General features: G+C 32.8%; 2 protein-coding genes across 4 annotated transcripts; both read left to right on the top strand.

Moving 5' to 3' along the window:
• Positions 1 to 3149: 3149 nt before the first annotated feature.
• On the top strand, positions 3150 to 7496 carry MPL1 (Myzus persicae-induced lipase 1). Of its 3 annotated transcripts, none has more exons than XM_085670535.1 (9): positions 3150 to 3527; positions 3618 to 3734; positions 5923 to 6063; positions 6139 to 6249; positions 6324 to 6467; positions 6542 to 6582; positions 6667 to 6746; positions 6838 to 6933; positions 7007 to 7390. In XM_085670535.1, the coding sequence occupies exons 1-9, from the start codon at positions 3348 to 3350 to the stop codon at positions 7060 to 7062; spliced, it is 966 nt and encodes a 321-aa protein (XP_085526661.1). In that variant the 5' UTR covers positions 3150 to 3347; the 3' UTR covers positions 7063 to 7390. The 3 variants fall into 3 exon arrangements, with proteins under 3 accessions (XP_085526661.1, XP_027940836.1, XP_027940758.1); XM_028085035.2 differs by having other exon boundaries at positions 3151 to 3527; positions 7010 to 7390; XM_028084957.2 differs by having other exon boundaries at positions 3180 to 3527; positions 7032 to 7496.
• A 3095-nt stretch (positions 7497 to 10591) lies between these two features.
• Positions 10592 to 11371, top strand: LOC114194808 (Cupredoxin superfamily protein). Its single transcript, XM_028085220.2, has 2 exons — positions 10592 to 10808; positions 10901 to 11371. The coding sequence occupies exons 1-2, from the start codon at positions 10646 to 10648 to the stop codon at positions 11227 to 11229; spliced, it is 492 nt and encodes a 163-aa protein (XP_027941021.1). The 5' UTR covers positions 10592 to 10645; the 3' UTR covers positions 11230 to 11371.
• Positions 11372 to 12442: the final 1071 nt, after the last annotated feature.

Genomic DNA, 12442 nt, shown 5'->3' with positions numbered 1-12442 from the left:
TAATTGAGATTTCTAAAGAAGAGGGACCAAGTTGAAGTTTTGGAACAAAAATAAGAGTTTTGGAACAAAAATAGGGACCGATAGCATTATTAAACCTTAGTAATATAATTTCCTTTAGTTGCTTGAATTCAAGCATTTCATTTGATAGTTAATCTCTTCTAGATGATAGAAACAAGGTTCATTTTCTTTTCTTTCACTTCTTAAATTTTATTTTTTCCTTTATTTTTTTTATTTTAATTTTAGTGAGATTTTAATTTTAGTGAGATTAAATTATGCAAATTAGACTTAACATGCACCATTTTTTTTGATTTGATACTAAGGATTTCCGGAGAATTTTGGTTTTATTTATTTTAAGTGTGACTAAAATTTCAGAGTTAACATTCAGCCTTGTATTTTTTTTAGTTTTTAGCTTAATTTAGCATAAATAGGTGCATTAGAATAGAAAAAAAGAGAATGAGAGAGACATACGGATATATGAAGACAGATTTAGAATAGTTTTTGTAGACTGAGTTACGCAATCTTCTTTTCTCTGCAAAGTTATGACAAGAGTTATGTTTCTTGGCATGCAAAGTAATGACAAGAGATGGAAACTGATGCGTGCAGATAACCCTTCAGCAATTCAAGTTTGCTTTCCATTTTCTAATCTTTTCTTCAATCTTTAACCATTTATTTTAATTACCACCAAATTTAAAAAATTATTTAAATACCAACTAATTATTAAAATTTTTTAAAATATCTTTATTAATTATCTTTTATAGTCTAATTTGATTGATGTTACTTTTTGTTAAAGTTCTTAAAAAAACAAATCATTACATTTGCAAAACTTTTTCTTAATTTATGTTGAACGAGATTATCTAAATTATGAAATAGTGAATTGGATCAAACTCAAATAAGATAACATCGAGTCAAGTTCATCTAAGGTTGGGTCCATCCTTCTCCTCTTTCATTGAAAGGTACTATTTACGTATGATTATCGTGTGATAGATTTTAATTACACAATCTTATCAGTTATGTCATTCTTACTTAGACAATCACATCGTCTATTAAGATAGCATATGTAGAAACATTAGAAACATTCGTGTTTACTTTGAAGAATAAGAAATTTTGAAGAATAAGAAATTTAATAAGATTAAAATCACTTTTTGATGTGTAATTTTACTTTGCATCATTTGTCAACAATTGTTCTTCTGTCTTGTTTGTTGATTTGGACATTTATATCTACACAAAAGATTTCTTTTATATATAATAATTTTCTATGAGTCTCCCAAGTTTACCTTATTATCAACTCACTTAAAATATTGGAATGTGGACTTTATGTCTTTGACACAATTAATTGACTCTACAACAAGAGTGATGTTCTTCTTGATAATGCATATTTTTCCAATTTCTTATTTGGAAGGTTAACTTTAAGAAAAAAGAAAAGAAACAAGAGTTTGAGTAATATTTATATAAGATGCAATTGTTGTAGTCTGGAAGTGCAAAACTTTGAAGAAAAAATGAAAGTTAGAAAGAAAACTTTACCAAAACAAATTAAAAGTATTAAAAAAATATAATAGAAAACTTTTAAAAGTTTAAGAACGACATTAACGTGAGTTTAAAAGTATAAGAAAAATATTGAATAATGTGGTATCATAAGTTTTTAATGAAATTTGAATGTTTATTAATGAATATATAAAAAATAAAAGAGATATTAATTCAATCTCTAAATTATCTGATTTTATTTGTAAATTTTATATGCACAATTTTACACCTGTGTGATAACACCCTCACAATATACTACTCTGATGCAGTAGAGACGAGGTCACACTGAGAAGTTAAATGTCTGCAACTGCCAAGTAAACCCTTTACACATGGAAGGAACATCTAAGTAAATGCAATCCAATTTTTTTTTTCCATAAATGAATAAAATCCTGAGTGATGTCACTGTCAAATAAAATATGCATTACTAGCATTCATAGAAAGTTGAGGACCCTTAACTGTAATATCCTCTCCATACCCTCTACACCATAATCAGGTTCAACATCACTAGCTTCTGCAGTAGGCTCTTCTTCAGTATTTGTTAAGTCTTTGTTTCGAATAAAAAACACTTACTTAAAAAGTAGTACCCTTTTACTCTAATTATATTTATCTTTTATAATTATGCATACACGTAACAGTGATATTAGTTCAAATTTTAAAACAAACAATTTTTTAAATGCGGTGATCGATCCTGATATTATATTAATGAAATATGTTAAAACAAACAAAAACTCAGGTCGGAATAAATATTTATTTTGATAAAATTGAAGAGTTTATATAGGTGGCTAAATCCATATGGAATGAAAGATAGCGTAGAAGCTAAAGAGAATTTGATGAAAATTACGCGTTTTATGCTGTGGATGCTGAACTTGCTGTCAAGTTCTCTTTGTTTCTTTCGTTATTAAGGAATGAAAAACAAAGGATTTACTTTTTACTTTTTGATGCCTTTACAAAGCAAATTCAGTGAAAAAGCAATCACTCTCCATATTAATTGAAGGCTTTAATTAAATGCCCTTTTTACCCCTTCAATCACTGGAACATTTGACCACAATAACTATTGCCATGAAGGAGATTTTAGTGGAAACACTTTTTAAAGGAAACACTTTTTCTTTCTTTTCAGATGAAGCACCAAAACAAAGTTTCTTCTGTTCACACCTAAATCCACAGAGCCTCATACCACTCAAACCATCACGTCCTTTTCAGTACTCACTGACCACTTTCTTCTTTTTTTTTTTTTTTCTCAATCTTATTCATCCAACTTATGGCACTAGAAAATAGATAAAATAAAACCACACACCCAACCCATGACGTGAAAAACATCCCAAACACAACTTGGGTCCCACAACCCTTTTTTGGCATATTTCTATCCCTACAAGTTTCTGCATCCAAGGCAGAGAGAGTGGGGTACCCTTCAAATTTCACACTGCCAAAGTCATTTGTATCAGAAATCAGTGCATCAGTTTGTTGAATTGATTGAAACCCATACCCGAGCAAAGATTAGTGGATCCCCACACTTAAATAGCTTTTACATTGTTTAGTTATTCTTTTTCAATATGATTTTTATATACTTTTATGTGAATGTGTTTCAATGTAATTTTCTATCAATTTTCCCCTCACATAACTCTTGTAGTCCGAGCCTTAATTAATTATTATTTTAACCTGTCTTCAAGCAGATAAAGTGAGGAATCAAACAAAAACCGTTTTCCCATCCTCTGGTGTTCTCTTTTTCTTCAGTTTCATACAATTACTTTCCCCTTCTTTCTCGTCCCACACCCTATATAAACACACACACATATCAACACCTTTAATAGATACACCATCTCACAAACATGGCTCTTCAAGGTTCAATCAGTTTCACTGCTTTGACCCTTTTCTTGGTCCTCACAACCCTCCCACATGAACCACATGCTTCAAGCCGTGGCTCCTTTGGCAGAAACATCCACCCTCCGGTGTCTGGTCTATGTTCCTCTTCTGTCATTGTGCATGGATACGAATGCCAAGAACACCAGGTAAATTGTTTGCAATGGTGTTCGGAGATATTAATTACATTAACATATGATCAAAATAATGAGACATTTTTGTGTTGACATGTTTTTAAGGTTACCACAAATGATGGATTTATTCTGAGTTTGCAAAGGATCCCAGAAGGTCGTGGTAAAAGCAGCGGTGGCAGAACTAGGAAACAACCAGTAATCATACAACACGGAGTTCTAGTGGTGAGTGGAAAACTCTCTATTAATTGCTTTCACACAACATTCATAACATAATTTCACTTTTCAATGGACAAAAGTGTTTGAAAAAACTCACACTAATACCAATTCACCTTTTTAAACTGTTCAGTGGAAAGAAAACGTTTTCGACATCATGATTATGTGTATATCATGAAGTTGAATTATGTAATCTCCTACATTATACCTTTGAAGCAATGCGTTATAAGTTTTTTTACGTGTTTTGTAATAGTATTTTGGATAAAAAGTTTCCAACAATGCCGAGGTAGCTTCCAGCATTGAAATCTGAAAGGTTATATAATAGATACATCTGTTTAATGATACCATGTTCGTTTCATTTTGCTTACTTTTTTCAGTTATATTTTCGATATGTTTTCTTTTTATTTTTTTATTTTTTCTTTCTTCTCTTTCCCCTAAATGTTAGGTAGGCAAATGCAGAACTCTTTAGCTTGAATTAGAAGTGAAAGAAATATATGTTTTCTATTTTCTTTTTAATATATATCTGTTTTATAGTTATTTTTTTCTACTCACGCAATATTTTATTCTCTTTTCTATTCCTCTTTATCCACACCATTCATTTCATACCGTTTGTCATTCTTCAGACAAACGTTACCACAAATATTGACAGGTTTTTATGATAAGGTGGCAAAAGTTCCGCGTCTGTCACAACATTAAGAGTTGATTTTTTATGCTATTTTAGATAAAGGTGAAAAAAATTACGTGATGCTCATATGTATCGTTGCTTAACGCATTATTACAATTAGTGACGTTACAAATAAGCAATCGAAAGGTGCTTGAGAAACAATCATCACAATAAATGATTTATAAAAATGTTTTTTTTTTCAAAATCGATCTCTTCTAAATAAAAAATGAATGAATCATCTTTATAAATGTTAAATTCTATATAAAAGAAACAGAATTTTACTTTACTCTTTAGCTAAAGCATGTTTCATTTGCTTAAAGGAGGGTCAATAAGCGTTGACCATTGTTAACGAGTGTGATCCAGCTGTTAAATTCCGCGTTATATGAATTTGATTTTCTTCAGATATCTTTCAATGTAATGCTTCCTAGGATATTTATGTTCCATTATGACTTCCACAACAAATTTTCCTGTTTAATTTTTTTTTTTCTTTTAGGTTACCTTTTTGGTATATATCCCACCATCAACGGGGCTTGAAATTAACAACAAAGTGTATTATGATAGCATCAGTGTCCTCTCTAATTTTTTCTTCTTTTTTTGTAATTGCGAGAAACCCAATCCTTAAAATGATCCTTTTCATATTATGAAATATATGCATAAAAGAAAACACAAAGTCCAAGTGTCGGCCATTACATCATAATTGCACTGACGAGCCTTTTTTTTGTTTTTCAATCTAACACTCGCAACACATGACACTCATGATATGTGTCAATAATTTATTCTTCTAACTTCAAAGATGAAAAAAATGTATCAAACAAGCATGCTTGTAAAATTCAAAAAGCCGCTATATGCACATTCTCAATCCTCAAGCAATGATAGAAACCCCACTCATAGTGTCATGCGTACACATTTAGGTTTTCATGTATCTGTGTCACATCGATTTTGGTTTTTTCCCAACCAAGATAGCATTGGCGCATGACACCCTACTAAATGAAACTGCTCTTTAAGATTTAGAAGATGTTTTTTTCTTGAGATTATAATTGACTTTAATTTTTTACTACACTCGTGCTTAATTTCTATCATAGTCATTGATCAACTGTTACAAGAATCTGATTCAACTTATATAAATCTCAGAAGCATGTATTTTAAAAAAGTATACTAACCACGAGAAAAAAGATGCTTCATGATCCTTCCATATCTTTAAAAATAAAGTTAATAAAAGCTAATTAATAAAAGTGGGTGCTTGAAAAAATGCCCTGGAAGTTTAAAAAGGGAAATTATAGGTATAAAATGGAGAACTGCAGAAAAAGTTATGAAAGCAAAGTAGAAAAAATGAAAATGTCTACCAAATCTCATATAGTCTCTTTATTTAGTTATATTTATTATTTATTGATTAAGACACTAGAATGATTAAAGTTTGTTATTAATGTAGTTTTTACTGATAAAATATCTGGTAGTGAAAAATGAAGACTATTGTTGTAACAGTAGTATGTGTTTTTTGAGTACTTAGCTTAAATGGGTGCATGATGGATGCAGGATGGTATGACATGGCTTCTGAATTGTCCAGAGCAAGATCTACCTCTAATTTTAGCTGATAACGGGTTTGACGTGTGGATTGCGAACAGCAGAGGAACCAGATTTAGCCGCCGACACATCTCATTGGACCCCTCTAGTCCGGTTGGTCTTTTTTGAAGGTTATGTTGTGTTTTTGCTCTAATTTGCTAAATTAAGTCTTCTATGTCAATGTGACAGGCCTTTTGGAATTGGTCTTGGGATGAACTTGTCTCCTATGATCTACCAGCAATCTTTAGCTATGTATTCAGCCAAACGGGGCAGAAGATCAATTACGTTGGCCATTCCTTGGTACTTTTATTACATAACTTTAATTAGGAGTTATGAGTTAAATATGAAGAGAATAATTTAGTTGTGTTTGGCAGGGAACTTTGATAGCTTTAGCATCCTTTTCCGAAGGGACATTGGTTAACCAGCTGAAATCAGCAGCCTTGTTGAGCCCTATAGCATATTTAAGCCACATGAACACAGCACTTGGTGTTATTGCTGCTAAGTCCTTTGTTGGTGAGGTATGTGGCACCTCTTGTTACTATGAAATCATGTTCATATGATTCTGGGAAATGATTTTTGTTTTGCCAAACAGGTCACTACCCTCTTCGGTCTGGCAGAATTTAATCCAAAAGGGTACGTAAGAACATAGAACTCACAAATTAATCAAGTTTGTCTCCTTATTATACTTTTAAACCATAACCATGATTCCTTGTGTAGGTTACCTGTTGATGCCTTCCTCAAGTCTCTCTGCGCTTACCCTGGGATAGACTGCTATGACTTGATGACTGCACTAACAGGTCTAAGTCCTTACCCAAACTCCATCACTATTGTTAATGCTGTCAAAGTTTTCTGACTGTATCTGTGATCCAAATGTGATGACCTATTTAGGTAAAAATTGCTGCCTCAATTCTTCAACTGTTGATCTATTCTTGATGAATGAACCTCAGTCAACATCAACAAAGAACATGGTGCACCTGGCTCAGAGTAGGATTTTCTGATCTAGCAACATAACTGCTTTCTGGTGTTGTGAATTCAATTAGTTTTATGGTAATCAAAGAAGCTTGTATTACAATGTTTTGCAGCTGTAAGACGTGGGGTGTTGACAAAATTTAATTATGTGAGACCAGACTATAATATTATGCATTATGGAGAAATATTCCCTCCTATCTACAACCTTTCCAATATCCCTCATGACCTCCCTCTCTTCATTAGCTATGGTGGAAGAGATGCACTTTCAGATGCTCGTGATGTTGAGAATTTACTTGATAAACTCAAGTTCCATGATGAGGACAAGCTCAGTGTTCAGTTCATCGAGGACTATGCTCATGCCGACTATGTAATGGGGTTCAATGCCAAGGACTTAGTATACAATACTGTTGTTTCATTTTTCAATCATCAAGGTTAACACTAAGAATCAAGTTTCATGAAACTTGTTCATTCATGTACTAGTGATTACTGAGATCAATCTAAGTTATCCTGTGAAGATTAAGTAATGGCCAATTACAAAAGTAATGAAGTATCCCTAGTGATTTGCTTTGGTGTTGCAATGGCTGTGTATCTCTTATGTTGTATTGTGTTGTAATGCAGAAGAAATTGGCTATTGGCCTGAACTATCTAAAAGATGGAAGGTTCTGAATATATACATATTCATTGAAAGATCATATCACTAAAAGTATTTCAGATGAAACATATACACTTACCCTGTTTGAAGTGTCAAATATCAGTTTATCATTATGAACTATATATATTCATATTTACTAAGATTTTCTCTGGGTCACTTATTTGATTAGATGCCTTCAACATAAGGACCCTTCAAGTGTTCAATTGCTTTATTTTTTTCCTTGTATCACTTTTTAGATGCATGCGAACCCGGCCAAACGGGTCCGGGTCCGGTCTGAGTGGCCCGTCAAAAGCGGCTGACCTGTGAAACAGAAATGAGCCAATAATTACAATTCATTTCGGGCTTATCCGTCTATTTTTTTTTCAAATTTTTTTTAATGTTTTTAAATTTTTAAAATTTTTAAATTTATTTATGTATACATATAAATTATTATTAAAGACATATTTAATCAAATAAAATATTTTTTTTTATTTTTAATTAATTAGTCAATGTTCTTAATTAGATAAATTAAAATAATTATTAAATTTACATATTAAATTATTCAATTATAATTAATAATTGAAATTTAATTTGTTGGTGTTAATAATTTAAATTACAATACTATTATTGTAACATCCTATTTAATAGTTTTTCACGCTATCAAATAAAACATTATATTATGATTAAGCACAATAGATAGTAGGAAGAACAGTCATATAAAATATACAGCTGGTACAGTCATCCAAAACATATCCTATGAATTCCTGATGTAGAACATAGGTACTCAAACATAAACTAAACATCTCAAAACTCCATGGTATCTAACCCACGAGAACTACCACAGAACCGCTAAACGACCAATAAGCTCACACCAATAGCAGGTGATCATAGCAAGGAGAAAGCATAAGGAAAAACAAACATAAACGAGAAGGGTGAGCTAATTAAAATCAAGAGGAATCATACAATTCATATCAAAATCATCAATCACAAACATATCACAATTATATATATAATTCTAGACTCGATATCCAGATTGTGTAAGCGACATTGGAGCTCTTGGTGGCTTGCACCTGTGAAGGTTCCCAAACTCTGCAGAGTTTGGACACAAGGGGTTATCACCCAACCACTCACAGGGTAAGTCCCCTTCGCGTCTAAGACTTAATCGAGTCCAAAGACTAGGACCTCCTGCTACTCCTCATGACATAATCCATTCTATTCTACATGAGCGTGAATGATTATTGGAGTTTCAGGATACCATCCAATACGGATTCCTCATGTCCTTACACACTAACAAGTTTTCATGAATTTCCCTTGAAATTCCATTCCAAACACAACTTCTCATAATTCATATTCATCAACTTTTCAATACTCACTACATTTATAAAAAAAAAACATTCCAAACATACAGGAGATTAACTGCACCAAATTAATATAATTCATATCACTTCACTCCTTAGAACAGGGCTCCAAGCAATCAACTACAGTGGCCCTCGCTCAAGCTAGAAAATCTAGCCTAGGCGAGAGGTTGTCTCGCTTAGACGAGTCAATCTCGCCTAGGCGAGGCTCTAACAGTGGCAAAAATTAAAAACCTGGCGAACTCTCGCTCAGGCTAGGCTGGTTCGCTTAGACGAGGGTAGCTCTCGCTTAAGCGACCCCAACTCGCCTAGGCGAGACTTCGCGCAGGAACAGGGGTGGCTTTCTTGGTGTTTTCGCTCAGACGAGAGCCACTCGTCCAGGCGAAAATACCAGATTGCGAGTCTGTTCCCACATGCAAGAGTCCAGGTTTATCACAAGATCATCATACACGAAAATCATGCAATTCAATCATTAATTAAATGCTTAAACATGCAGTTCAGACTCATCAAAACAGCTTTTAAACGATTTTGAGTAAGAATTAGCTAGCTCCCCTTACCTTTGAAATTTTGACAAGCAAAGACTCTTCAACCAAGAGAACACCTCAATCTCCCAACCTAAGGCACTGAATTACAATTGCCAATGGTGAGAACAAATCCTACCACAACCCAGAATGATGGAATTACCTAAAATTCTAAAATCAGAAGACAAGGGAGGAGTACAGGTTGACTTACGCATAGGGAAGGAAGGCTCAGCTTGGGGAAGTGATTCTGATCTAGCTTCAATCCCAAATTCTGCAACAATGAGAAGGATTTTAGACCTACTGCAGTGAATTTTGGGTGATTTCTGGTAGAGAGAAGGTAAAGAAAGAAAAAGGGAAGGAGAGAGTATTAGGGGAGAGTGGACTGTTTTCAGTGAAGTGGGTGGCAGGGGTTCTCACAATTATATATTTATACATTTAAAAAATATAATATAAAAAATTAATCTTTTTAATTATTTTTATTTTATTTTTATTTTTTAAAATAGGTCAATGGATCAAGACGGACTAGACGAGACGGATCAGAACGAACTGACAGATTGAAATCTTCAATCCAATCCGTTCCTTTTAACATAGACCGATGGACTCATCTGTCAAGCCTAATCTGTCTTGCCACCTCTAATGTGACTCCAAACTTGTCTTGTTGGGGTCAAAAGTTACATACCGCAAAGAACACGAGAGGGGATGAAAAAGATGCCAGTGAGTTTACTACGCTCTATATTTAACAAAAGAAATCAGGTGAGTAATTTATTTACCAGATCTTCCAATTTACTCATCACTAATTTGTAAAAGCACCTGCTCCTGTTGTGCCATTATCTGTCATATAAACTAAGATTTAAGCTTCCACACTAGCCTTGGGATGATTCATGCTAACTTCGTTTGAACGCAAAGCTTTCACAACTTCTACCCACCAGAGTTTACTTGGCGGCTAATGCAAACACTTGAAACGAGGAAACTACACAAAAGTGCTTTGCTTGTTTCTCCACAGAGACCCCAATTAGAAGGAACCATTCTTTATATCTTCTAACATGTTATTGTACAATAACTTACGTATGACATTATTCTAATAACGTAATAATATCATGTGTTACAGTTGTTAGTGGTGGGGTATAGATTTTCACCGATTGTTGGTATAAATAGTCATGGATCTCAACAACGCTAAAACATAACAAAGATAATAACAGGGACCCAAAAGGGAAAGAGAGATGGGGCACAAGAACACAATTTTCTTGGCACTGATTATTGTTTTGATCACAAATGAGGGCATGGCAGAACAGCATGCAGTTGGTGGAAGCCAAGGTTGGGATGCATCCACAGACTTCAAGTCTTGGGTTTCAGGCCAAACATTTAATGTTGGCGATCAACTTGGTATGTTTCTTACACATTTCTTAAATGATTGGAATATTTGGCCGCTCCAAATTTGTTTAATTTGATTGATAAGTTTATTCTTGTTTTTGCAGTTTTCAAGTACTCTTCTGGGCTGCATAGCGTGGTTGAACTAGGCAGTGAGAGTGAGTACAAGAATTGTGATGTTGGGAATGCAGTGAACTCAATGAGCAGTGGCAATGATGTTGTGAAACTGAACAAGCCTGGTACACGTTACTTTGCATGTGGTACTTTAGGTCATTGTGGTCAAGGTATGAAGGTGAAGATCACAACAGTGTCTGGAACATCATCATCTTCTTCTTCTTCTTCTTCTTCACCTACTTCATCTTCAGCCTCACACTGCTTCACCTCTCTTCTGCTCATTGTTGCATCGTTCATTGCCTCTCTACTTACACAGTTTTGATTCACGATATAAGTTGAGCTTGTTCAAGTTTTTCTAGCATGGTCATTTTCAAATAATAGTTAAATAACATTGGTCATGGACATTTCTTTTAATCAATTTCGAATTGTTATACAGAGAATATCAATAGTGGTGTACTTTTTGAGATTTTTTGGCTCATGTAAAGAATAAATAAGGGCTCATATGCACAAAAGTCTTAATTTTTATATAGAAACATATATCACAACATTAAAAACAAATTAATTTCATTTAAAATGGTCAACTTTTACAAAATAAAAATTCGATCAATTTTTCTCATATTAATATTATTGTCGTCTTATTAATCATCTATAAACCAATGAACACCAAATTATTATAAAAATTAAATTACTTCTTTGAGTATTATAAAATGCTAAATTAATAGTAATATTAATGTTAGTATTTTTTTTAAATAGTATCTTTCTTAATAGAAAATGTTGTCAAAGCGTTCAACATTTCTTGTGTAGTAATTTGTATCAGTTTGAACTGTGAAAAATTTTTTGCCACTATTGCTATGATTATAGTCTCCATTAAGGATAAGCAATTAAGTTTAGATAACAATCTCACTTTGACAAATTAAAATTTTTAAATAATTGATGAGGGAAAATTGATAAGATTTAAACTTATTTAAAAAATGTTCAAATGAGATTCACAACTACATGAATGCAACGTCCACTTCCTTTGCTTCACACTTTGAAAGTGTAAGGAGTGTTTTAGTATATAAACCTTTTGGTTGATATGTAATCTTGAGAATTTGAGACCCTAACTTTTGTAATACTTACAATTCACAACATATATTACATCTGAAAGCTTCACTCAATACTTTAAAAATAAAGAACAATAAAATATTTTCAATTTATTTTATTCTAGTGTCATAAACATAATCAATTTAGAATTGTTATACATAAGAGTGATGTACTTTTTTTAGTTATATTACAATTTTACTTTCATAGAAATGTAGAATTATATCACAAGAATGTGTGAGATGTACTCTTTCATATATAATTGTTCTTGAGATTGTTGGTGCAAAATGTCTCCAGAAGGAGTGAGTCTTATCAATTATATGGGTTGTCTTTCACATAGTTTGGTCACTCTTAACTTTTACTTGTTTGGTGAATGTGACTTGTCTGGTCACTTGGTTTGACTTTCACATATCTAGTCTTCTTGACTCGTTTAATCAACAAATTTAACTTGTCTT

Source organism: Vigna unguiculata, chromosome 1, assembly GCF_037176805.1.
Source record: "Vigna unguiculata cultivar grain cowpea cultivar isolate G323 ecotype 2 chromosome 1, ASM3717680v1, whole genome shotgun sequence".
Lineage (NCBI taxonomy): Eukaryota > Viridiplantae > Streptophyta > Magnoliopsida > Fabales > Fabaceae > Vigna > Vigna unguiculata.
This window is presented reverse-complemented; position numbering and strand designations above follow the sequence as displayed.

Excerpts from the sequence above, each read along its gene's own strand:
- LOC114194808 (XM_028085220.2), top strand. The coding sequence starts at position 10,646 with ATGGGGCACAAGAACACAATTTTCTTGGCACTGATTATTGTTTTGATC. Across the intron at positions 10,809-10,900 it reads TAATGTTGGCGATCAACTTG|TTTTCAAGTACTCTTCTGGG; the intron begins GTATGTTTCTTA and ends TTGTTTTTGCAG.
- MPL1 (XM_028084957.2), top strand. The coding sequence starts at position 3,348 with ATGGCTCTTCAAGGTTCAATCAGTTTCACTGCTTTGACCCTTTTCTTG. Across the intron at positions 6,064-6,138 it reads CATTGGACCCCTCTAGTCCG|GCCTTTTGGAATTGGTCTTG; the intron begins GTTGGTCTTTTT and ends TCAATGTGACAG. Across the intron at positions 6,468-6,541 it reads CTAAGTCCTTTGTTGGTGAG|GTCACTACCCTCTTCGGTCT; the intron begins GTATGTGGCACC and ends TTTGCCAAACAG.